The sequence below is a fragment of the Ceratotherium simum genome, chromosome 12, assembly GCF_057802395.1.
Source record: "Ceratotherium simum simum isolate JZ-2026a chromosome 12, ASM5780239v1, whole genome shotgun sequence".
NCBI classification, from domain to species: domain Eukaryota; kingdom Metazoa; phylum Chordata; class Mammalia; order Perissodactyla; family Rhinocerotidae; genus Ceratotherium; species Ceratotherium simum.
This window is the reverse complement of record NC_141911.1, coordinates 43,482,637-43,509,289: the sequence shown is the minus strand read 5'-3', so window position 1 is coordinate 43,509,289 and position 26,653 is coordinate 43,482,637. Positions and strand designations below refer to the sequence as shown.

Genomic DNA, 26,653 nt, shown 5'->3' with positions numbered 1-26,653 from the left:
GGAGTAGCCATTTACGAAGATGGGGGAAAGCAAGTTTTGGTGTGAATATCAGGACTTTGGTTTGGGACATACTAGATTTGAGATGCCTATTACGCATCTCAGTAGGCAGCTGCACATGTGAGTCTGGAGTACAGAGAATTGGCCTGGTCTGGACATATGAATGCACGAAGATCTGTGTTTAGATCCACGAGATCACTAAAGGAATGAGGACGCATAGAGAAGAGATGAGGCCCAAGGACTAAATACTGGGGCCCTCCAAGTTATAGGCTGGACAAATGAGAAAAGGCCGGTAAAGAAGGCTGAGATGGATTAGCAGTGAGGTGGGAGAAAACTCAGGAGTGTGTGGAGTTCTGGAAACCAAATGAGGAACGTGTTTCAGGGAGAAGAGGGGGATCAACTGTCAATGCTGTTGAACAGGACACAGACGATGAGGACTCAGAGTGCATCAAGAGACCTAGCAATGCACACTCCCTGGGGCCTTGACGAGACTGGTTTCTGTGGAATGATGAAGGTGGAAGCCTAGCTGGAGCAGGTTCAAGAGAGAACAGGCGGAGAGGGCTTAGAGACAGGAGGTCTGCACAACTCTTTCAAGGAGTTTTGCTGTAAGAGGGGGTAGGATAATGGGGCAGTAATTAGAGTGAGGAGTGGCGTCAAGAGAGAGTTTTTCACTTTCCTTTTTAAGATGAGAGAAAATAGCATGTTTGTATGCTGATGACTATGATCCAGGAAAGAGAGAAAAATTGATGACACACGTGAAAGTAGACAAGATGGGGTGGGATCTGGTAGATGAACAGAGGGGTGGGCTTTAGCCAGAAGCACGGACAGTTGTAGCTATAATAATAAGACAGAACACAGAGTAACTAGGCACTAGTTACCCTAACTAAGGTGACCTTCCCATTGATTATGGAACTTTTGGAAGCTCTCCTCTTAGTGCTTCTATTTCTAAGTGAAATAGGGAGCATAGCCATCAGCTGAGTGTGTGTGTGTGGGAGTGGGACAAGGTATTAGAGACTTGAAAAGAAAGAAGTATGAAATAATTTTCTAGGAAAATAGGAGGATGGATGGGACAGGAAAGTGTAATATGATCTTGAAGCAGCCTGCAAGACCCACCTGAGGTCAGTGGTTATGAATTTGAAGTGAGACTGTCACTATGGCTGTTTATTTCACTCCAGTCACATTCAGTCATGAGGGTACAGATGACTGGATTTCACCAGGATTGTGATTTAGCCAAGTGGCTATGACTAAGTGAGAGAGAACAGGGTACAGATGACTGGATTTCACCAGGACTGTGATTTAGCCAAGTGGATATGACTAAGTGAGAGAGAACAAGAGAGTTGAGGGTGTATCCCAAGGAATTATTATGATTGTCCATGGAAGTTAAACTGGGTAAGGAAGAACATGGTGGGTGAGGGGTGTGAAAAGGTAGATGAATCTGCAGATTGTAGATCCTGATGTGTCAAAGGATTGTCAGAGTTGGGGTATTAAAGAGAGTGGCCTGGAAATTTGGGAGGTAGTGGTCAGAGACTGGGATGCTTGAAATGGAGATTATGGAAACAAAGAAGTTATTGCTAATGAGGGAAAGTGACCCACGAGTTTGAAGATGATTGCACAAGGAGAGAAAGTGGGGATATCATTTCATATCATTAGAGTAAATGCTGAGGCATTTGGGAAGAAAGGTGGCAGAAAGATTTGGAAGCAGTGATGAGAAGGAAGGAGGACATCTATCCTGCCTTAGTACAAGTGGTGTGGGAGAGAAAACAACCGCTATTTGAGAAAGCCCACAGGAGAAGTAGTGTCCTCAGGGAAGAGCCAAATTTCAGTGAGAACAAGATGGTGAAGGAAACTTTAGAGAAAAGGATGAAGACACAGGCAGTTTTAATAATGACCATGAGCTCCAGAGAGCACAAGGGGTTTGGAGTGTTGGGAAGGGTTGGGGGTAAAGCTGGAAAGATGGGGGCACAATGTGTAGATCCACGTGGGGATTAGAGTCCAGAAAAGGAGGAGCAACCTGGGAGTCAGAAGCCAGGATAAAGGGCTTAATGCAATCAGCCTTGATGGTCTCAAGGAAGAACTCGACGACGAGATTGTGAATGCTGGGAAGAGAAAGGGACGTGTATCTTGTCAGGGGCACAAGGAACTCTGCGGTTCTTTCTTGATCCTTATTGATGGAGATGTGAAGGCCAGGGGTGGGGGTCTTACTCTGAGCATTCGGGTCTCTGGGACTTCCTCTTGGCCCCTGATGACAGAGGAACGGAGGCTGGGAGGATGAGGTCTTACCCTGAGCACACAATAGGAGCTCCCTATTGAATTAGCTGCAGTCTTGGAAATCAAGTAATTTTAGCTAATGCATCGCTGGCCCAAACAAAATCACAGTTCTGTAAGTAAAAAAGAGTCTGCGGTTGTCTTCTGGATAGACTACCTGTGGTGTTTGCCATAGTCAGGGAGATAGCCCAAAGAAGTCAGGAGCATACAAAGGATACGTGTGTGTGCGCGCGTGCGCGAGTGTGTATTAGAGTAGAGGTGGGAGGGTGGGAGGTTGAGGTAGGGTAGAAAGGGTGTTCCTGAGAAACAAGATTGTAACAACAACCGGTTTTCAGCTTTCTTGAATAAGCCAGCTGGACTACAGCTCTGGATGACTCAATATCGCATATACGGCTACGGGGGGAGTGGAAAACCAACAGGGGCAAAATGGATAAACAATTAAAGGAAAAACTTTTGTAATCCAATAATTTTCTACCCAGATAAGCTTTTATTCATGCGTAAAAGCAGTGGAAAAACATTCTCATAAATGTAAATGGTACTTACATATCGTTCTTGAAAAAATATACTCAAAAATGTCTTCCAGATAACTGAGGGAGGAATCAAAATAAAGAATTCAAAGTAAAAAAAACATGGTATAAAAGTATGAGAGGTACACATAAAACCATTAAATATAGAGATTAAATGTAAATAGTTATTGTAAATATGGTGACAAAATGGAATATAGACAAAAAATTTTTTAAATAAGATGTACATGGTAAAGAAAATTATTAGAAAAGGGCCGGCCCCGTGGCTTAGCGGTTGAGTGCGTGCGCTCCGCTGCCGGCGGCCCGGGTTCGGATCCCGGGTGCGCACCGAGGCACCACTCCTCCAGCCATGCTGAGGCCGCGTCCCACATACAGCAACTAGAAGGATGTGCAGCTATGACAGACAACTATGTACTGGGGCTTTGGGGGAAAAATAAATAAATAAAATCTTTAAATCAAAGGCATAAGTATTGGATTATGCAGGGGCCATAAAAAAAAAATTATTAGAAAAAATTTTATAATTCTAGATTAAAGTAGCAAAGACCAGAGAGTTGAGGAGGAGGGAAGATGAAGAGGTGGAAAAAAAAAGTGCTAAATTATTAGATTTAAATGGAAAGAACTCAAAACCTCATTTTTATTGTTATTGTTCTGATCATTAATACTTACCGAAATACAGGTTCCAGTCTACAGTAAATGTAATTACTGGTTACAAACCCTTCTCCCTAGTTGCTGTTCACTGTTTCCTGGCCTCCACACCAGCTCAAGAAGAAAAGGCTGAGAGATGGGGCAAGGCAAAGTGCAGGACAGAGACTTAGCTGGAGGTCTTAAAGGATCACAAAAAAGATGAGTAGAGAGAGAGGGGGGCAACTGTTCTCTTCAGTCAATCTTGTGTGGCTCTCCTCTCTTCACCCTTCTCTTTCCCTCATTCCTTCTCCATGCAGTTTCTACAGTAAGACAGGACCCAGGAGATCTTCCTATCTACTTAAGTCTCTACACCTGGAAGGCTCTAGCAGACATTCATAGTCACCCACTAATACTCGTTCTTCCATTTTATAGCGGTGGAATGTTCAGCTGGGTACACAGCCACCCAATTAAATACTTTATTTCTCAGAGTCTCTTGCCTTTGATTTGGCCATGTGATTAGGCTGTATCCAGTATGCTGTGAGTAGAAGTTGATGTGTGCACCTTTTGGATCTGACACTTAAGGGGAAGAGACGTATCTTTCCCTTCCTCTTTTTACTCATCTCTCTGGTGGAATATAAATACAGGTGACCCATCCCGGATCATGCAGATGAAGACAACACCCTAGAGATGGAGAGCAACAAGTTGGAAGGAACCCAAAGCCTGGAATGAGGTTAGTGAGGAAAATCTCCACACTAGCTCCTTATTTAAATGTTAACCCATTGTTGTTTAACAATGTTCAGTTGTTAACACATCTGAACTTGCATTCTAACTGATACAACGGAACTAGCATATAGCCCAGAGGAAATGAGGACACAAAGCAGCTTCCAACCTGGGCTGCTTTGTTAAAATATTCAAACATCTGATTAGAGAAGCAATATATATGTTAAAATTTTAGAAAAAGGCACAGAAAAGAAAAATAACCCATTGTAATCCCACTGCTTGAAGATAACCACTCAATGTTTTGCTTTACATGGTTCTAGACTTCTACTTACTTTTTTGTCTCACATTGTCATCTAAATGTCAGATATAATAATGCAGGGGAAAAAGCATTAATGCCTGAAACAGTGACTACCATATAGCTCCTACACAAATATACACTGAATGAATGAATGAACAAACAACAAATAAACAGACTTGCCAGCATAGGAACTGATTTGAGTGATTCTTAAACTGAATCATGCTTTAATCAGAAAACTGCAACTATCCCAGATAAATCTTGAATATTCATACAGTGGGTACTCTTTGAAGATGCTTACAAATTTTAGAGATGGAAGTAGTTTACCCAGTATAACCCTACGTTATCAGGTTCCCCAGGTAATAGTCTCTTTGCAGAATGGATCACATGTTTGGAGTTGATATATCATGGGTGATGCAACGTATCTGGGCTTCCACAGTGTCAGTCAGTCTCTGAGGGATCAATTTGGTAAATATGAAAAGGAAGAGTTTTCTCTAGAGGAAGCAGTATTTGCAGAAACAACCATACAGAAATGTTAAAGGACATAATCTCTAGTCTTGGATCTGCTTCTTGTCTATTCTTACCTGATAATTCAATTCATCAATATTCCATTTAAAATACTTATATTACTTGCATATTCACACACGCATTTTGTGAGGATGAAATGTTATAACACTATTTTGCAAAAAAGGTTTGGAATAAACAATAATTTGATGCTTTGAGTCCCTCGTGGTGAAACTGTGAAAAGAAACACTAGTCCATGTATGCAATGGGCCAATATGACTTCCACCGATAAAAAAGGGTCCAGATGAGATGCTAAGGACCACTGACCTTTGCTTCTCACAGCAAAGGTCCAAGGCACTGCTCTCCAGTAGAAATAAAATGCAAGCCACATTTGTAATTTAAAATTTTCTAGTAGCGATATTTTAAAAAATAAAAAGAGGGCCGGCCTGGTGGTGTAGTGGTTCAGTTCGCACACTCAGCTTTGGCAGCCCGGGGTTCGTGGGTTCAGATGCCGGGCGTGGACCCACACACCACTCATCAAGCCATGCTGAGGCAGTGTCCCACATACAAAATAGAGGAAGACTGGCACAGATGTTAGCTCAGGGACAATCTTCCTCACCAAAAAAAAACGTAAAAATTGTAAAAAACATATTTAATATAATCCAATATATCTAAAATATTTTCAACATGTAATCAACATAAAAAGTAATTACTGGAATAGTTCACATTCTTCTTTTGTACTAAGTATTCTAAATCCTGGATATATTTTACACTCACAGTATATCTTAATTCAGATGCTAAACTTTAACAGTTACAGTGAAATGTAATCCTACCAAAACAGTAAAATTTCGCTTAATGGAAAAATATTTTGCACTGCTTCAGTTTTTAAATTTAAATTACTTAAAATAAAATTAAAAATTCAGTTCCTCAATTGCACTAACTACATTTCAAGCACTCGACAGCCACCTGACTGGGGCTACCATACTGGACAGCGAAGGTCGATGGCACCAGCTGTGAGCTGATTAGAAATGCAGTATCTCAGGACTCATCACAAACCTAATGGGTCAGAATCTGCACTTTAATAAGATTTACAGGTGATTGGTATGCAGGTTAAAATTTGAGAAGACTGTTACAGACCTCTTTAATTGTTTTATCTTTCTCATCATTGACTTTACCATAGTTCAGGTCTTCACTGCCTCTAGTAGCACTATTATAATTGCCTTTTAATTGGTCTCTCACCTCCAATCCACATTTAATCTTCTTGAAACATTGTCAAACACTTTAAATCGTTGCCTGAATACTTACTGAAGATTCAAAGTCCAAACTACTCGTCTTAAGCATACAATATGGTCATGACCTGACTTTCCACCTTATTTCATTCACTAAACACCTCCAGTAACGAGAAGCATGCTGAGATAGTCATTCTTTCTTCCAACTAATACTTACCATGTGCCACTCTCTGTGCTATGTGATTGGTAAATTAACATGGATAAAGTCAGGTTCCTGCTCTAAATTAACTGACAATCAGGCTGCAAGGGATGGGGGAAAGGAGCATATATTTAAACAACTAATTATAATGTAATTGTTAAAATGGAATTATCCTCAAGTGCCACGGGCAAAGGGAGGCAAGAATGATTGATTCTCAAGGAGGACTGAGGAGTAGGGGAGAGAGGTGGGAAAAGATTCAGAGAAGAGGGACTATGTAAGCATTTGAAGAATGTAAAGAATTTTGCCATACAGCAAAGGACAGGGAAGAGCATTCCAGACTAAGAAAACAACATAAATGAGTAAGTGTGAAATGTATGGCGTATCTAGAGGAAAGCAAATAATTCACTTGAGGGGTAAAAAGAAGGGGCAACAGCATGGAGTTAAAGTATTGGCAGGACACTTTCAATTTATTATTCCTTTATTTGTAGCCAATATGGTACCAAAGAAAGACTATCTGAGGCAGTTAGTTGGAGATGAAATTAAGAAGGCAAAATACATTTCGGATTACTCCTCTCACAAAAGTAATCAAATCACATCATGTACCATGCCCTGTGAGTAGTCCCCTATGCGTTAGGTTTTGTGATGAAATATTTCAGATGTTACAAGAGTATATAAAACAGTTTAAAAGACAACAATAAAAATGAACATCCATGAACCCACTACTCCTTTAGCCTTAGATATTCCATCTGTTTCCTTCCAACATCAAATTCCCCTTCCTCCCCACCCCCAGGTAAGCAAAATCCTGAATTTTGTATTAATAATCCACTGCTTTTCTTTATGGTTTTACAACTTTTTGCAAGATGACTCACATTTAGTTTTAGGTATTAATAAATAAAATAAAACTTATATGTATTCTTCTGTATTTGCTTCTTTTGCTCAATTTATGTTTTTGAGATTCCTCCATATTGATGAGCCAAGCTCTAGTTCATTCATTTTTACTGCTGTAAAATGTGCCACCATATTGACTATGCCACAACATTTTATCTCTTCTACTGTTGATGAACAATTATAAAAATGCTATCAAGAATATTCTGGTACATGTCTCCTACTAAACATGTTCAAGAATTTCCCTAGGATACATCTGGTGGTAGGAATATTATTTAAAATATTTAACAACCTGTATGGCACGGGTACTCATCAGTGAGAAGAGAAGTTGGCCATAAACCATTGGTGAGGGTGCAGACCAGTTTCAGCCCTGACTAGTAGCAGAACTGCTGGACATAGAAAATTCATATTTCATAACGAAAGTGGTCGAATGAATATTCCCCCACCAAGGGGAGTGTGTGTGAATTCCTGCAGTTCCATATCCTCACCAAATGTCTGATTTCCTAATTTAAAAAACCGGAATGGAATGAAATGGTATTTCATGTTTTTAATTTGCATTGCCTTGATTGTTGATGAAGCTTTCCTATGATTATTCAACACTTATGTTGCACTTGGCCTTAGAGTCTAATTTGCTGATATTAATATAGCTACACTAACTTTCTTTCGGCACGGGTTTGCTGGTGTATGTTTTTCCATCCTTTTTCTTCTAACATTTCTATGTCTTTAAAATTTAAGCTAATATCATCCTCAATGGTGAAAAACTGAGAGCTATTCCTCTAAGAACAGGAACCAGACAAGGATGCCCACTGTCACCACTCCTGTTTAACATAGTACTGGAAGTCCTAGCCAGAGCAATCAGGCAAGAAAAAGAAATAAAAGGGATCCAAATTGGAAAGGAAGAAGTGAAACTGTCACTATTTGCAGATGACATGATTTTATATATAGAAAACCCTAAAGAATCCACCAGAAAACTTTTAGAAGTAATAAGCGAATATGGTAAAGTTGCAGGATACAAAATCAACATACAAAAATCAGTTGCATTTGTATACACTAACAACGAAGTAGCAGAAAGAGAAATTAAGAATACCATCCCATTTACAATTGCAACAAAAAGAATAAAATACCTAGGAATAAACTTAACCAAAGAGGTGAAAGAGCTGTACACGGAAAACTATAAAACATTGCTGAAAGAAATTGAAGAAGACACAAAGAAATGGAAAGATATTCCGTGCTCTTGGATTCGAAGAATTAACACAGTTAAGATGTCCATACTTCCTAAAGCCATCTATAGATTCAATGCAATCCCTATCAAAGTTCCAACAACATTTTTCACAGAAATAGAACAAAGAATCCTAAAATTTATATGGAACAACAAAAGACCCCAAATAAGTAAAGGAATCCTGAGAAAAAAGAACAAAGCTGGAGGTATCACACTCCCTGATTTCAAAATATACTACAAAGCTATAGTAACCAAAACAGCATGGTACTGGCACAAAAACAGACACACAGATCAATGGAATAGAATCGAAAGCCCAGAAATAAACCCACACATCTATGGACAGCTAATCTTTGACAAAGGAGCCAAGAACATACAATGGGGAAAAGAAAGTCTCTTCAACAAATGGTGTTGGGAAAACTGGATAGCCACATGCAAAAAAATGAAAGTAGACCCTTACCTTACACCATACACAAAAATTAACTCCAAATGGATTAAAGATTTGAATGTAAGACCTGAAACTGTGAAACTTCTAGAAGAAAACATAGGCAGTACGCTCTTCCACATCGGTCTCAGCAACATCTTTTCAAACACCACATCTGACCGGGCAAGAGAAACAATAGAAAAAATAAACAAATGGGACTACATCAAACTAAAAAGCTTCTGCACAGCAAAGGAAACCATCAACAAAACGAAAAGACAACCTAACAATTGGGAGAAGATATTTGCAAACCATACATCTGATAAGGGCTTAATCTCCAAAATATACAAAGAACTGATGCATCTCAACAACAAAAAAACTACCAACCCAATCAAAAAATGGGCAAAAGACCTGAACAGACATTTCTCCAAAGAAGATATACAGATGGCCAACAGACACATGAAAAGATGTTCAACATCATTAACTATCAGGGAAATGCAAATCAAAACTGCAATGAGATATCACCTCACGCCCATCAGAATGGCTATAATTAACAAGACAGGAAACAACATGTGTTGGAGAGGATGTGGAGAGAAGGGAACTCTCATACACTGCTGGTGGGAGTGCAAACTGGTGCAGCCACTATGGAAAACAGTATGGAGATTCCTCAAAAAATCAAGGATAGAACTACCTTATGATCCAGCTATTCCACTGCTGGGTATTTATCCAAAGAACTTGAAAAAATCAATGCATAAAGATACATGCACCCCTGTGTTCATTGCAGCGTTATTCACAATAGCCAAGACTTGGAAGCAACCTAAGTGCCCATCAAGGGACGAATGGATAAAGAAGCTGTGGTATATGTACACAATGGAATACTACTCAGCCATAAGAAATGATGAAATCCAGCCATTTGTGACAACATGGATGGACATTGAGGGTATTATGCAAAGTGAAATAAGTCAGAGGGAGAAGGTCAAATACCGTATGATTTCCTTCATTAAGTAGTAGATAATAACAACAATAAACAAACACATAGAGACAGAGATTGGATTGGTGGTTACCAGAGGGGAAGTGGAGAGGGAGGAGGGCTAAAGGGATAATTCGGCACATGTGTGTGGTGTTGGGTTTTAATTAGTATTTGGGTGGTGAACATGATGTAATCTATGCAGAAATAGAAGTATAATGATGTACACCTGAAATTTATACAACGTTATAAACCATTGTTACTGCAATAAATAAAAAATTTTTAAAAATTAAAAATAAAAAAATAAAATAAAATTCAAATGTGTCTCTTGTAAGCATCATCAAGCTGAGTTTTGTTTTCTATGCAGTAAGAAAATATTTTAATTTCTTTTTTGGAGCATTTAATATAATTAGTGATGTAGTTATGCATTATTTTACTATGATTTTAGTGGTTAGACTAGACATTTCCACATGAATCCTCGACTTATTACAGTCTAATACAAAGTTTTACATTATCGCTTCTCAATAGCGCTACACGTTTAAATCATTTAACTCCCTTTACCCTCTCCTACCTTTTCTTGTAATTGTTGCCATGCATTGTTGTTCTACATATATTTCAAATTTCACAACACATTTCAGTTACTGTCTGGAATAGCCCAAGAGTCCCTGGATCCTGGACTCTGCTGACTTAGAGCTACACCTGGGAGCTGCTACCCCCACCAGTTCTGCTCCATGGTATTTTGTAGGCATATTCCCACAAGGTCGTATACCTTGGTAGTATACATACATATCTATATCTATATCACCTCCCACTTGGATGGGGGAGAAGGTGTTTTCCCTTCACCAAGAAAAGAAAGACCCCCAAAAATTCACTCATGAAGTTCAGGTGCTCCAGAAGGACCACTCTTTCCACGAAGTCAGGGGCTGGGGAGCGTTTCTACCCTGAAAATTGCTGAAGTGCTGGACCTACAAAATGTCTCACGCTGCCAGATGAAAAGGGACAGGAGAGAGGGAGAGAAATTGCTAAGCCAAGAGGGAACATCTGCCAGGCAGCCTGCGGGCACGCAGCAGAAGCAGCAAATGCACGAGTTTGCTGTGGCTCAAGTGAATACCTGAAGAGGGTCACCTGCTAGGCAAGAAAGTTCTAGCAGCAAGAGGCTGTGGCTAGGGTAGAGGGAGGGAGGAGGAGCTCAGGCAGGAGACGGATGTCCCAACCAGGGAATAGGAAGTGGGGAGACCCCAGTAGGCCCCCAGAAGCAGCCACAAACCACCCCACAAAAGAGCCAGCATTGGATGTCTGCCACACAGAGGCATCTTCCAGAGAAACTGAAACCATCATGCTGCCATCACACCATAAAATATAGGAAACCTAGTTAAATTTGAACTTCAGATAAACAATTATTTTACTATGAATATATCCCATACAATTTTTATACTAAAAACTTATTCATTGTTTATCTGAAATGCCAATTTAAATGGGTAACCTCTATTTTTATTTGCTAAATTGGCAACCCTATAGACAGCAATAAATTAAAACCATGGTGTTTCAAAGTGGTAACGCAAGCCGCATGGTCCATTTGAGCAAGTTTGGGTGCTAAACCAGTGCTCTTAAATTGTCGATTGTGTCTCTCTCCATCTCATCCCTTTCCAGCTTCGCAAAAAATATTTGAGGGAGCCTTGAAGTGTGGCTCAAAAATATAACGTAGAACACGAAAGAGGAAAGATGTTGGCTAGGAGGAGATCTTGAAGTCAGACATTCACACGTTTCCAGAAGCGATGGGGAAAAAGATGCCCCGGGGATGGGAGATGGCAGGAAGGCTGGGCACAGATTGGGCCCTTGAACCTTCGGAGGGAAAAGGAGCACGCCAAGGCAAGATGGGCCCGGGAGGCCCCGCAGGCCGATCCGTTAGCGCGCGCCTGCCGGCGTCACCGCGGCCCGGGTAGGCCGGGGGCGCCCGTTACAGCCTAACCGCCGGCCGGACAAGGGCGTGGCGGGCTACATCTGTAAAGCCCCTAATACGAGGGCGGGCGACAGCCGCCAGGTTCCCACGTCGCCCCCTTTCTCTTCCGGCCGCCCCAGCAATCCCGGAGCCCCAAAGCCGGGGAGGCGGGAAAGGAGGCGGGAAGAGCCACCCGCCGCTTACTGGTTTGAGTCATCCTGGAGATGCAGAAGCAGGAGAAGCTGAAGAGCATGGCGGCTACGAGCGCGATCAGCAAGTTCACCTGCCGGGTCCTCATGGAGCTGGCCGGGTGGAGGCAGCGGGCAGCGCAGCGGCTGGAGGCGACGAGCCGCGGAGGATGAGCCCGCACGGCGCCTGCGCCCTGGACGCGCGCGCCCCTGCGCCCCCCTCCCCACAGTGTCGCTGGGACCCCAGCACACCCCCTCTTTGGGAGCTCGCTTCTTGCAGAATTTCTGCAGCCTTTGTCTGTTGTGTGCGGCCCATCACTTAGAACCCTGAATCACGTGCTAGAGCTGCTGGTAGTTAAATATGATCCACTGTGGACAGCTCCCCACCGCCTGGCACGTGAGGAGCGCTCAGTAGCTATTTTCCTGTAGTAGTGACTTTTGTGCCAGACTCTGGGCTATACAGTTTGCAAATATTATCTCGTTAAGTCCTCACAACATCCCAGTTTTTTAAAGTATAATATGAAGATGACAATAGCGTCTACCTAATATGCTATTACTATCTTCATTTTCTCTTGAAAAAATTGAGCCATCGTGAAATTGAGCAACTTGCCTCAGGTTACACAGCTGGCAGTGGTTCCTCTACAAATCTTGTGCATAGATAAGAAGTTCCTAAAGAAAATATGTATCTTTACTTGGAGATTATGAGCCTTAAATGGTAGCCATCAAATTCCCAAATGACTCAAGAGGTTTAGATTTTTGTGTGGGAAGTGACCAACCCCAGACCTTCAGCTAATCCCCTTATCTTTATTTTTTATTTGTTGGTACCCCCTCCCTTACGAAAGGAGCAGAGAGTCAACTTTTGTGAAAGAAAAAAGTTATGTATACACTGAGCAGCAGCCTAAGAGAGATCTACTGAGCTTTGCGAAGTTCAAGGTATCAGTCTCTCAGATCTTTACCCGAGGCTGGGAAACACTAGGAGAACATGAGTAGGGTGAGACTCTCTTTGGGCTCCTTCAAAGTTGTTTGCTCTTTGAGTTGTCCACTCTGATCACTCTTCTTATTTGGGACTGACGGGCAGTGTCTGGTAATAAGTGTTCTACTTCAAACCAGCACTGCACCACTGGCTGGGCTAGTTTCTGGCCGGTTGAGAGGAAGAAAGATTTGAACACATGCCAGCCTGAGGATGCCATTATTAAGCTGTATTTTCTCATGCGCTAATGGCCAGGAGTTGTGGCCTTCAGTTGAGCAGTGAGCCAACCAGATCCCAAAAGAGAGAGCTAGGACGAATAAATACCTCAACTTTATTCTCCTTCATCCATTCAGTCTCTCGCCAGTGCTTCCCATTATTGGAAGCCAGAAGGCAAGGAAGTTCAGTATGATGTACTAGATCATACAAACCTGCCTCTTGGGGTATGGAGCAGGGTGGAGAAAAATGTAGAGTAGATTGAAGTGGAGGAAGGAAGCTATTCAGCACAAAGAGATATCTCCAAAACCAATAGTTCGTTGACCTCTTACTTGAGCTCCAGTTTCACGTTGAATATGAAACTGCCCACCCCAGCACCTCTGCATGGATGTCCCACATCAAATCCAAGATGTTCAAGTGTTCTCAGCAAGCTAGCTATCTTCCCAGAGTCCTTTGGTTTTTATCAATGGTACTATAGTTCTTCTGATCAGTTTACTCTTTCATTATATCCCATCACTTGTAAAATCTTCAGCCCTGTTGCTATTTACTACTCCAGTACCCAATTACAGTGATAATCAAACTGGTTGCACTGTCTGTCATGTCTACCCTCTGCAGTCCTCTCTTCACTGCAGTACCAGATAATCTTCCTAGTTCGCTACTGTCAGCTGTCACTCCTGTTTAAGTAGCTCCACTCTTCCCGGATGATAAAGTTCAAGGGCATCAGGACCCTCTCTGCTTTCTCAAGATCATCTCCCAATACTCTCTTACATGCCTCCAAGACCTGCCAGACTCTCCACTTTGTTCTATCCTGAATATGTCATGTTCACTTCGCTCTTTCTGTGCCTTTTCCCTTGATGTCTATTCTGTGCCCAGGATGTCCAGCCTCCTCCCTGATCATTCAAATCTTTTCCACATCTCAAGTTCTCACTCAAGTTTTATCTGTTTCCTGAATCAAAACCTGACTACAGCAGGCCACTCTGATTTCCCCTTCTCTGAATTCCTTTAATATGTAGGGTGTGAAACTGAATAAAGGAAACCTCATTCAAAATGGAGTGGGGGACCAGAAGGGAGAGCCCTCAGGCACTACCATAGAAGAATTGTCAATCACAGACCCCAACAGGAAGTCTACATTGCACCCCCAACAAGAAATCATATACCCCAGCACCTCGGCCAATGAGAAACTATCATCATCTTGAGCTCTCGTTTTCCATCAATGGACTTTTGTTCAAAACAACCCCTCCCAACTTCCTTCTTTTTCTCTATAAAATTTCTTTCTCTCTGTAACATTCCTCTCCTTTGCTTGCTGGACTTGCCTGTGGCTTTTGCTGTATCTTGTTTTTCCCGGATTGGAATTCCTCTGCTATTCCCAAATAAACCCATTTTCCTGGTAAAATAACTGGCTGTTTTATTTTTTTAGGACAACATAGGGTCTCTGTCTTTCATTTTGATACATATCCCAATGTGCTTGGAGGTAGGGGGTCCCTAAAATGAGCCTAAGTTACATCCACAGTTGAGGGAGAAATATATCAAAGCAGATTGAATTATTTGTGGTTGTCCTAAGAAATGTACTTATACATATTAGCATCAATGGTTAAAGAGGTTAATGGTCTAGCGAAGGATATTTGTGCATGGTTGCCTGGGAAAAGAGGGTTCCCTATTCCTTTGCCGTGCCATATAGACAGGCTCTGGGGATAAAAGAGCTGGCTGTGGGCAGAAGCTGGAGGGCATGTTTCCACAGGGACCATGGGAAACAGAGGAGAAAAATCTGCTTAAGAACCTAATCTCTCAAAATAAACAATCCATTACTGCAATGAGCCTGCATACATAAACCTTGTGGGTAGGTCAGTGCAAACAATGAGAGCCAAAAAAAATTTTGATAAGCTTGATTATCTTGATAATTGACAAGGCCATTAATGCATAACAAATAAAAACCTCAGTGTAAACGCGTCTAACAGGACAAATACATGTGCCCAGAAAAAAACTTCTGGGATTGTTTTTGATACTACTAAGCTGAAGGAAAGTAGTTTAATAACCAAGAGTTTCTAATTGTTAAATCTTTCTAAATTTATCCCTAATTGCTTCTGAGTATCAATGGATTTTCCTGGTATCAGAGGGAGTAAACCAGGAGATCTAATGGAAGAATAGCTAGCGCTTTAATTTATCCACGTAGTCCATCTCTGTTGGAAACTGGAAGAAATCATGATGCTGAGCACAAAAGAATAATTAATTTACTCAAAACACTTAGGCTTTGTGTGACAAACTCCTCAAATGCAGAGAGACTTTGTAATTGCATTGATACTTTTAGATCCGAAGAGTGAAAAGGCAAGCTTACTGCTTTTTAAAATTTCTATACATTTTGGCATTTTACTATAAACTATATATCATTATAAGTTAAATATTTCTTTTTTTCTTTTTTTCCCCAGGGAAAGATTTGCCCTGAGCTAACATCTGTTGCCAATTTTCCTCTTTTTAAATTTTTTTTCCCTTCCAAAAGCCCTGGTACATGGTTGTATAGCCTAGTGGAAAGTTGTTCTAGTTCTTCTATGTGAGCCACTGCCACAGCATGGCAACTGACCGATGAGTGGGTTGGTTCCACAACTGGGAAGCGAACTCAGGCTGCCAAAGTGGTGAGAGTGCTCAACTTTAACCACGAGGCCATCAGGGCTGGCTCATAAGTCAAATCTTTATAACTATATAATCCAAGTTACAAATCCAAATAAACACATTTTCTTCATATTCACTATTTATATATTTCATAATGGTGATTTAAACATATTAGCAACTGACTAATTAAAATGCTACCAGCTCCGGGAACAGATAAACTCCTAAACCTCCATGGCTTAACAAAATAGAGGTTTTGTTCTTGCTCAAGTAATGTTTCTTGCTCAAGTAGTCAGAGTTTCTGATGGGCCGGCAGCTTTCCACATGATCTCTCAGAGTCCCAGGTCCTTCCATCATGTGGCTCCCTTCTCCTCTGGGTTTTGGAATTCCCTTTGTCCCATTAGGGTGTCGGGGGAAAGCATGTGGAGAAGAAATTTGGACCACAATTAACACACCTTAATTCTGCTCAAATTCTATTGGTGAGAACTGGATGCAAAAGAACTGAGAAAGGTAGTCCCTGGCTGGGCAGCTGCTGCCCTTCAACACTTTGCCATGGGAAGAGATTGCAAATCTTCAGTGGTCAGCTATCCGTCTCTGCCACATCAACTTAACCAAAATCAAAACTAAAATGTTTTTCAAGACATTTAAACCCCCTCCCTCCCAAATAAGTCAATTACTAGTTTCTGGATTCAAGAAATTAGTGTAACTAAGAAGGAGTATAGTATTATTTTTCTAATACTGGAAGGAAATATTTTTCCTTTCTTGAAAATAGAATATCCATATTAAATATGGAACTTTTTTAATCCTGTGTGGGAAAGCAAACCACGTCACAATTCACTAGCAGAGTAATGTTGGGAAAGGTTTTTAATCCTTTCTGAGCCTGGGTTCCTCAATAGTAAGATGGGATGACTATCTGTCCAAGCTTGCTGAGTTAAAATAACATTCAAAATCACTTAGCGTATTTCCTGTCGTTATGTAAGTGCTCAATACATTTTGGTTCTCTGTTGTTGCTCATTGGAAGCAGTGCTAATTTTTCACCGATTCTAATTGTTACTTTCCTACAGCAGATTACCTGCTCAAAAATCCTTCAGTGATTCTCTGTTAAAAATGAAGTGTTAGCCTGGAATCCAGGGCCTGACACAATCTGGTTCCATTCTCCTTTTCTAGCTGTATACGCCTCTATTTAGGACTTAAAAGTTCTACTACACTCAAATTTACCAAATACCATGTTTTCAAGATTCAAAAAAACCACTTTGCTCTCCTATCTTAATGTTTCTGAAATCAGCATGTGTCTTCCAATCGATTTTTCCATTATGGTTATTTCTTATTCTTTTGTTTTTTTTCCAAAAAAAGGAAAAACCAAAAACCTGCTGTACAGTCAATGGTTTGTTTGTGAGTCAGAACCCATATTTATTGAGCACTGTCTCTGTGCCAGTCATTGAACGAGGTGCTAGAGACACAGATAGTCACCTGCTGGTTCTTCTTGGCACCACCTTTCTCTTCATGCTCAAACAAGGACTGCCCCCCCACACTCATATTCTTACTTATCAAAAGTAGTCAAGACTCAGCTGAAATGCCACTTCTTCCATGAACCCTTCATTGATTACCCATGTATGAAGGGATCTCTATCTTCTTCGATCTCTTGTAGACCTGGTCCTCTCTCAGGGCACTCAATCTGCATCATATTTTATTGTTATGCACATATTTTATTTCCTCTACCATGTTGTGAGCCTCTAGAAGAGAGAGATCGTGTCCTACACATTTTCACATCATGTTCCCCACTGTGCATTTCAGGGTGTTTTACAGATCAAAGGTATTGATTGAAACACTAGCCTATGGTCCGATTCAGCAATATTCACCACTAACCACTTGAAGTCACTACCTACTACCATTTAAGCCAACAATAAACATCACTTCAGGATATCCAGTAGACAGAGAATGCAATAGCATTCTCAAAGACCTTCAGACTTCCCTTTTTGATTCGTTTCTAAAAACTGGTGTCACATTCAGATCATGGGAAGTAGAGAATTGCCAGGCTAAAGATAAATATTTGCTAAAATAATAGGGATAGAAAGAGTGTCCTCTGGGGATGTTACCAGCGTTACAAACAGTCATCAAGCCTTCTTTAGTTAACCTCAGTCTAAATAGTGGTCTCACAACTGTTATTAGCACAGAAAAGTAAACTGAGTGGGGACAGATTTTTCTACTCTCACATATGTGTAGGATCCTGAAGGTGAAAAAAATCTGAAAGATAATGACTGTTGATAAAATGCCAGTTGTCCTGACCCCTATTTTCTGCTTCAAGTTACTTAGAAATAAGTCATCCATACCCAGGGTGAGTGCCATCTGTTCAGCACAATTCAGGAAAATGACATACTGAAAGGTGCTTTTATGGATCATCTACGACAGCCGTTCTTCTCAAACTTTAGCATGTACAAGAATCACCTGGAAACCTTGTGAAACACAGATCGCAGGGCCCACCCTCAGAGTGGCATATGGCATATGGGTGTGACAGCTGTGTCCTACCAAGGGGCCCTGCCTCGGTGAGGCCTGAAATCAGCATTTGCTCCAAGTGCACTCCAGTGCAGGACTGTGTCTGTTCAGAGTAAGGAAGGCATCTTGTACGAATTCACACAAAAGCATCATGTGGGCTGGATGAAGCCTCACTATTCTTGGAAGCAGTAAGACATTACATCTGAGAGAAATAGCTGTATTATTCTCTTACTATCAGATGCTCTTGAGGGCTAAGAGTTACAGTATGTTTGCCCAGCATCGTCATTCATTTGTTCTCCTCTTTTCCTTCTTTTCTATTTATCACTTGTCAGAATACAGATCTGGGCTCCCCAGGCAGGGGCCTCTGGTTCAGCCATACTCTCAATCCATAAAGAGGGCAGCAATAGGAAACTTGCCAGAGCCTACCCCTTTTTCGATTCCCAGGAAGAAGTGGTAGTGTTGCCTTGGTCAAGTGCAATATAACTACAGTCATGCACCATATAGTGACATTTTGGTCAATAACGGACCGCATATATAACGTGGTCCCATAAGATTAGTACCATAAAGTCAGGTGTGTAGTAGACTGCACCATCTAGGTTTGTGTAAGTACTGTAGGGGAGGAAGAAATTTTCCTCTACCCTTCTAGGTTCTTCTGGCTGGTCTAAGAATTAAATTGACATGAGACAGAATAACAGGAGAAAAACAAACAAAAGTTTAGTAACATGTGTACATGGGAGAAACCCAGGAAAACCAAGTAACTTGCCAAAATGGCTGAAGCCCTCAACTTAAATACCATCCTCAGCTAAAGACAAAACAAGATATTGGGAGTGGGGAGAGTCAGGGACCTCAAAGAGATGGAAGGCAATTCACGGGTAGGTGACAAGGAGCAAACGTTTGGAAAACAAGTATTTGGCCACATAGAAGCAGAAGAACACAGAAGAGAGCCTAACAAGCTTTTCTAGGTTCCTCCCTGTCTACCACCTAGTTCATGTTATGCTAAGATGATAGCTTGCTTCCTGAGACAGGTTTTTTTAATCTGAATTCTTTTAGGTAGCTAAGGAAGAAGTAAGAAGAAAAACTTTCTGAGTCTTTTGTTTCTTAAAAATAATCATCCTAAAATAATCCTCAGGTTTAAGAGACATATTTTGGGGTGGCAAATTTTGTTGCCCTTCAGTACACTCTGTGATGTTCGCACAATGGCGAAATCACCTGATGACACATTTCTCAGAACGTCGTCCCGTCTTTAAGAGACACATGACTGTATATCCCCACTATATGGGGAGAGTGAGGGAAATGGAGTGAGACATATACTCAATCCTTGTTTGGCCACATAATATGAAGTCAGTACCCAAGACAGGAGTTTCTTTAAAAATATGTACACTTATGTTCAAAGGAATAGAAATGGTGTCTTGGGCAGCAATTTTCCCTTCCATTGACTCATCCAAATGTGACAGTCTTTTAAACACAGGATCCAATAAAATAAAAGTTTGCACCAAGGGAAAGAGAGAGAGTCTATCAAAGCACCATCCTCTACCTCTTCATTCCCATCTCCAGTATCCAAAAACCTTTGCATTTACTTATTTTTATTGAGGTGTAATTGACATATGACACTATATTAGTTCCAGGCGTACAACACAATGATTTGATATTTGTATATATTGAAAAATGATCACCACAATAAGTCAATATCCATCATGATACATAGTTACAGAATTTTTTTTTCTTGTGAGGAGAACTTTTAAGATCTACTCTCTTAGCAACTTTCAAATCTGCAATACAGTATTATTAACTAAAGTCTCCATGCTGTACATCCTCAAAACTTATATTTATTTTTTCTTTGCTGAGGAAGATTGTCCCTGAGGTAACATCTGTGCCCATCCTCCTCCACTTTGTATATGGTATGCCACCACAGCATGGCCCCATGAGCGATGCATATTGTCCGTGCCTGGGATCCGAATCCATAAACCCTGGGCCTCCGAAGCAGAGCATGTGAACCCAACCACTACGCCACCTGACTTACTTATTTTATAACTGGAAGTTTGTATCTTTTGACCACCTTCACACATTTCAACCCTCCCCCGCCTCCCCCAACCCATAACCACCAGTCTGCTTTCTGTGTCTATCACTTCGCTAAATACTTTTTTAAAACTGTTCTCCCTTTACTACTTGTATTTGGACAAAGCACACATTCACCTAACTGATCTAGCCAGCCTACCATATCTTTACACTGTATTTTCAATAATGTTTCAATTACCTGTTCTAGTATCAATTTAACAACTACTGTATAGGTGGTAAGGAATATGATATGTCCACATTATGTTGGGATTTGGGGGGTGTATTTCTAAACACTGGCTATGTAGAATGCATTCTTTGGTCCAGCAACATGTATGATAGGGAACCAAATAGCCATTGACAAGTGTTTGGGCTTTAGCCCAAGACAGAGTAAATGTCAAACTCATTTGAATCCTCTAGGGGCTGCAAATGGCAATCCTATATAGTTCACTGGCTTATATGTTTGGATCCCTGGGTCCAGGAGATTTTTCCAAAGGCCATCTTTAAATTGCTACTTTGTTGTTGATGTTCTTGGTTAGCATTCAACAGTCTCTTACCACATTAGCAGCTTAGGTAGGAGATGAGTGGAATATATCATCATTCTACCCACTATTGCGTGGCTTCGGCACCACTGTACCCCACTTAAACTGCCCAGGTGGCTACTTCTAGGAAATTGTGGGGCATCAGCTCGACATTCCCCTTCTTGAACCAACTCGATTCTTGTTGTGGGCATCTCTGTGACCTGCTATAATCCCCCCTTGGAAGTCCTGTAGGGCCTTCCACAACTGCATCCCCTGCACTGGGAGTATTCTTAATGTTCATTCATGGAGATTCTCATATTGGTTACTGCCTATGACTCTTTACATATCCAAACATTGCCCTGAGGTAAGGAACTAAGTTCTTCCTCCACTCTCATGTATACTGCTCTCAACTCAGCCCATTGCATGAACTTCCCTTTGCATTACTGTTTGACTAGGTTTTTACTGTCCGTAGGGCAAATAGTAGCTAATATTTATATCAGGGTTCCTACTATACAGAACCTCTCATGGATAAATCAAGAAACTTGTTTTATTTTGGTGGAAAGAAAGCCGTGAGGTTTAGACCATTCAGCAACAAAAGTGGACTGCTAATTAGTCCTAAAGCAGAGATGCTACCTGCTCATGTGTTATAACTCCTCAGAGACACCTCTTGAAACATGAATTCCCTTTCATTTGAGAATTTTGTTGTGAAACTTTCTTTTTATCACGACTTCTTTCTGATATCAGCCATATTACATCACAGGTAGTTCAGATCTTAATTTGATGCTCTTAAGTTATGGGGACTGTTTTCATTACAGCCCAACAGCATGCTGGCAAACCGGCTCTCTAGCGCCATGATCAGGAACTTTTTGAGTCCAAAAATCCCAGTGGTTGCCACAAGGTGGCAGTATTATATTTCAGCCAAAGCCTCCCATTTCCATGTATCCTGGTGTCACAAACTTCTAAAATTATATGTGGATGTGTTAGAAACGTCTCAGCAGCATACTTGGGCCACTGCCCATTATATATTTTTTATAGCTTGCCAAATAGTCCTTCAAGGCATTGTGCCTCCTTTTTATTGGCAGGGTCCTGGAGGGAGAGTGATTTATTATTTACCATTTACAGAATACCTCTGGTGGTGTGAAGTTATTTTTAGAAATTTCACTGATTGCACTAGGCTCTGAATCTTAGCTGGATTGATTAACCATACCGCTAGTCATATTGTGCCACTACAGCTCTCAAATCTGAGTTTCTTCATCCACAGGGGAAATGATCATAATGTCATCGATATAACGAGTTAACTTAATTTTGATGGTGATCATGTCTAAATGCAATCTCACCAAACTGTGGCAGTGAGTTGGAGAAGTCAGATATCCTTGGGGAAGGACGATAAACATATATTACATTCCTTCTCAGGTACAAGCAAACTGTGCTTGACTTCTCTCTGAGGGTGAAATCAAGAAGATAGCTTTAGCTAAATCTATCACACACACAAAAAATCCCAGTTTGTTGAAGCTCTTATACAGTTTTTACAATGCCTAGCACTGTAAAACAGACATTTGTTTAAAACAAGTGTTTAAACAGACACTCGTTTAAATCATGGAAACTACCTTGTTTAAATCATGATAGTTAACAGCTATTTGCAAGAGCCTTCTCTTTTTCTCCTGGACCACAGAGGATTCATAGACAGCACTAGTGGAGCTTAGCACTTCTGCTCCCATTGGTTCCTAATGAAAGATGAGATTTCCTGTGTCCTTCCAGAATCTGATACTGCCTGATATTTACTACAAAGGAAGATCTGAGCAAGTCTCAGGGCTTTCATTTTGCATGTCCAGTTAAAACCATATGAAGGGCAGACTTCTCTGTCTCTTGAAGACATTTGGCTTTAAGATGGTAGTGACAAGGACCTTCATCACATCCCTTCTAATTACCTATTCAGGTAAAGGCAAGAGCTGGATATTTCTTTCTTTTTTATTTCTCCATCTTCAGCTTCTTTGTGATTCTGTTGCTTCCTACTATAACATTCCCATATGACCCAAACTTCGATTTTCACACCTTATTATTGCCTTTCCATTCCCCTGCTGGTATTATGGTACATTTTGCATGATCATTCAATAATCCCAAAAAAGTTTTCCACTATTCTCTGCCACTCGACATTATATCATTCAATCTTGGACCCCGAACCGGGGGTCAAATAAAAATTTCTTGATCCTCAAGTTAATCTCCCACAATCTTTTCTCCCACAATCTTAATAGATGAGTTAAAATCACTACCTGTGCTAAACACACCTTATTTCCCTATCTCCCTTCAGCATCACTAGCATCACAGCATCGCTATCCCATCCAGGCTGGGATAATTGGGACAGATCTGATAGGGTACTTGGGTGAGGTGGATGCAGGAGCTAGAGGTTTCCCTTCTCTCAACTATTGTTAATGTGCCACCAAACCCTTTGCAGGGATCCTGTCAAATTTCCTGCTTCTCTATTCTCCCTTACCCTCTGCCTGTTTTAAAAAACAATCATATAAATAGTTCTACCTGAGTCGATATTTATTTCCTTTGTTCTGGTTACCATTTTCATCCCAGCCCATTAGCTTAATTCTGAATAGCTTAAACTTCCTTTTCATTGGTAAAGCCCATTACTAGTAGCTGTGAGAACAAATCTGCCTTGGCATTCTGTATATTTCCTTGCTCTCCCATTAAAAGCATCATATGGGGAACCCATACACAAGGTGTTCCCCCTAATCACAGCTTCTAACATAGTTTCATGAAAGTACAACACAAATCATCATAAAACCAATCAGGGTTACTGCTGTCTTCATATTTTTATGCTTCCATAGAGGTAATCCATTTCACTGTTAGTATATGGAGTATAAAATTTTCCTTCTCAGTATAAATTTGCTGCCTTCCAGACTTCACACATTCCAAAAGGAGCATTGATATTTAATTTGGATCCTCTATGGATCAAATGCTGAGTTGTCCATTAATAGTCATACCAAACAACACTTTCCATTTAGCAGTTTCTAAAATCAACAGTGCCTTGGTTGTTTAGTCTGAGAATTCAAGAAAGCAGAGATTCCTTAGTACTACTCAAAAATACAACCACATTCCATTACACTATAGCCTCTCTTTTCCAGGTAGGTGTAAGGCCAGATAGGAGCATACAGGTTAGCTCAGAGACCAAAGTAGGTCCCACCTTCTCCTTGAAGCCAGAATTCTAATCTTAGGACTTAGGACCACCACAGCCAGCCACATGGAAGAGAAAATCAAAGAGCATAAGAGAGAAAGAGAGAAGGCTGATCTTCCCTGAGCGGCAGGACTGGGTTAATCTCTCTCTCTGTTACACATAAATGAATTAACAGAAAAGAGAACAGGCAATCACGTGGACCCGACATTTTAACGTCCAGTGACCCTGCATCCAATAAATGAAGTTCAATCAACTTCTCAGGTTCTGACCAAACAGGTTAGCATTTGTCTTGGAGAAAAACATGGATAGAAGTGGGCTAACAGGCGGCGTGGAGACAAGAAGAGTTCCTCTCTGCACTCCCTACTCTCCGTACAGCACACTGAAAAGGTAAAAGGATTATATAATTGTATTACAGGATCATCTCACTTTCTATTATATGAATGTGTTGTGTAGTAATGGAGAGACCCTGAAATGCAAATTAGTTTCTACTTCCTAATTTGCCAATTTGGCTGTGTACTTTGCCTTTCTGAATCTTTTTATCTACAATAAAAATTATTCAATGAGATGATCTTTAAGTTCCCTTCAAGATCTGAGATTCTATGGTTTTATAATTATAGTATATGTCCAGATTTCATCACCAAATTGATTGTTGGTTGCTTCTGTGGGGCGGGGATGAAGGCTTATGCACCCTTCACATGTCTAGTGTTTTACAATTAGTATCTTTTAAAAAGATGTTTGTTGAGGTGTGGAAAAGTGTGTATTGCTGCTTCAGTTTGTGTAACAAGGGAATGGAGGGAAATACATATGTATATTTGCATAGAATATTCGTGGAGGTATAAACAAGAAACAAATACTGGTTGCTTTCCAACAAGGGGGCTGAGGGGAGGGGGAGACTTGGGTGGATGGGGGGAAGATATTTTGCAATGTAAGTCGTCCTTTGTATTTACAGTCTACTCTCCCCTTGCTCTTTCTCCTCCAGCCAGACTCGCTTTCTTGTTATTCCTCCAACTTATGAAGTATGCTCCCGATTGGAGTACTCTGCGCTTGCCCGTCTAACGCCTGGAGACTCTTCCGACTACATTGTATGTATGCCTCCCCACCCCCAACCCCTCACTTTCTAATACCCCTTTCTTTAGCACCACCTGACATACTAAATATCTGCGTTTATTTAGTTATGACTCCCTTTTGGAACACTGCCTGATGCATAATAGCCAATCAACAAATACCTTCTGAATTACTGAACGTACTGTTCGAAGTCGGATTTTTTAAAGCATGTAACTTTTTCAAGAAAAACAACCAGTTAAGGAATAAATGTTTGATGAATTAACTGTTAGATGTTTATTATAGGATAAAGTCCAAACTTCTTTTCTCAACATATAAAGCTCTCTTTATCTGCCACGTATTGGCCATGGACAAGTTGTTTAACCTAAGTTCCGTTTCCTCATCCATAAAGTGGGGCTATTAATAATTACTTCACAGAATTAAGGTTAAATATAGGTGAAAGCGCTTTTATAATCTTGGCGCTATGAAAGTTACCAAAAGCACAGTGCTTCTTCCGTGCTTGGCATCTGGGAGCAATATGCGGTTTCAACTTGGGCCAACGACCTGGGTTTAAGGCGAGAAAAGTCTCAAGAGCTGCTCTAGGAGAGACCCATCTTTGGCGCGGGGCGTGCCTCCAGGTTGCTGTTGCCAGGGAAGCCGTCCGGCGTCCCTAGAATCCAATCACGAGCGCCGGGGCAACTCCGCTCGACCGCCTTTCAGCGTTAGCCATTGGTGGAGCGCGAGCCAATCGGAAGAGGCCAGAGGGGCGGGGGCGGGGCGGGCAGTGTCCCGGAGAAGGCGTTCCCGTGGCCCCGCTTCCTGACTTCCGGGTCGCGGTGCTTGCAGGGAGTGCTCCGCGAGTAGCATCGTTTCCGTTGCCGGCTGTGTGCAGTTGGGGAAACCGAGGCAGCTCCAGTCCCCCTAGTTCTTCCGCTCCTGTGAGGTGGCCGCTGTTTCTTTTCCTCTCGCCCCGCGCTGCTGCGGTGCGGCTGCGCTGAGGGCGCGCGGGCTGCGCGAGCACCGCGGTGTCCTACCGAAAAAGCCGCGGGGCGCCCGGGCCGGCGGGGCTTTGTGCGAGCCGGTCCCTCCCACTGGCGGGCGGCGCGCGAGCTGGGCTCGGCCAGGCCCCGGAAGGGGGGCTCGGCGCCGCGACGCCCCGAAGTCGGGGGCGCTCAGGCGCCGCGAAGCTGCGGTTCCCTCCGCTTGGCAGTTCTGCTTTTGTCCTGATGAGCGCGAACTGGATGGACTCATTTTCAAGTCACAGTTCAGCCCTTCTCTGCTGTGCATTGTTTCTGCACTGACCTGCGGGCATTTCGAATTTGACAGTCCCTCAGGCCCCAGTCTGGAGATGATGTGTCTGGGAATGTTTAAGGCAGGAAGGAGATGAGCATTTTTTGTTTGTTTTTAAGTAACTCCTCCTCCCTTGCGTTCCCCGCATCCCGCCTCATTTAGGAGCTGAAGATTTTTCTTATGGCGTTAAGATTCAGTTTTATCGAGGGTGTAGTTTATTACTCTCTTTCGTATTTCTGCCCTTCACTTGTTGAATGGAACATCAACAATTAGCCAGGGTGTGATTCACTACGTGTTCAACTTGATACTTCAATTTGT

At 41.6% G+C, this 26,653-nt stretch overlaps 2 protein-coding genes across 10 annotated transcripts in view; one reads left to right on the top strand and one right to left on the bottom strand.

Annotated features, from left to right (window-relative positions):
* Positions 1 to 12,089, bottom strand: part of MGAT4D (MGAT4 family member D) — a 61,903-nt gene extending 49,814 nt beyond the window's left edge. Inside the window, exon 1 of the mRNA XM_014784482.2 lies at positions 11,990 to 12,089. Within this exon, the coding sequence (XP_014639968.2) occupies positions 11,990 to 12,083 (94 nt within the window). The 5' untranslated portion in view covers positions 12,084 to 12,089. The remainder of the gene's footprint in view (positions 1 to 11,989) is intronic.
* A 13,769-nt stretch (positions 12,090 to 25,858) lies between these two features.
* ELMOD2 (ELMO domain containing 2) overlaps positions 25,859 to 26,653 on the top strand; it is a 42,251-nt gene continuing 41,456 nt past the window's right edge. For 7 of the 9 annotated variants that reach the window (XR_015553819.1, XR_015553824.1, XR_015553823.1 and 4 more), the window contains exon 1: positions 25,859 to 25,988. The gene's annotated coding sequence lies outside the window, so the exon portion shown is untranslated. The other 2 variants (XM_014784504.2, XM_014784505.2) reach the window with 2 other exon arrangements.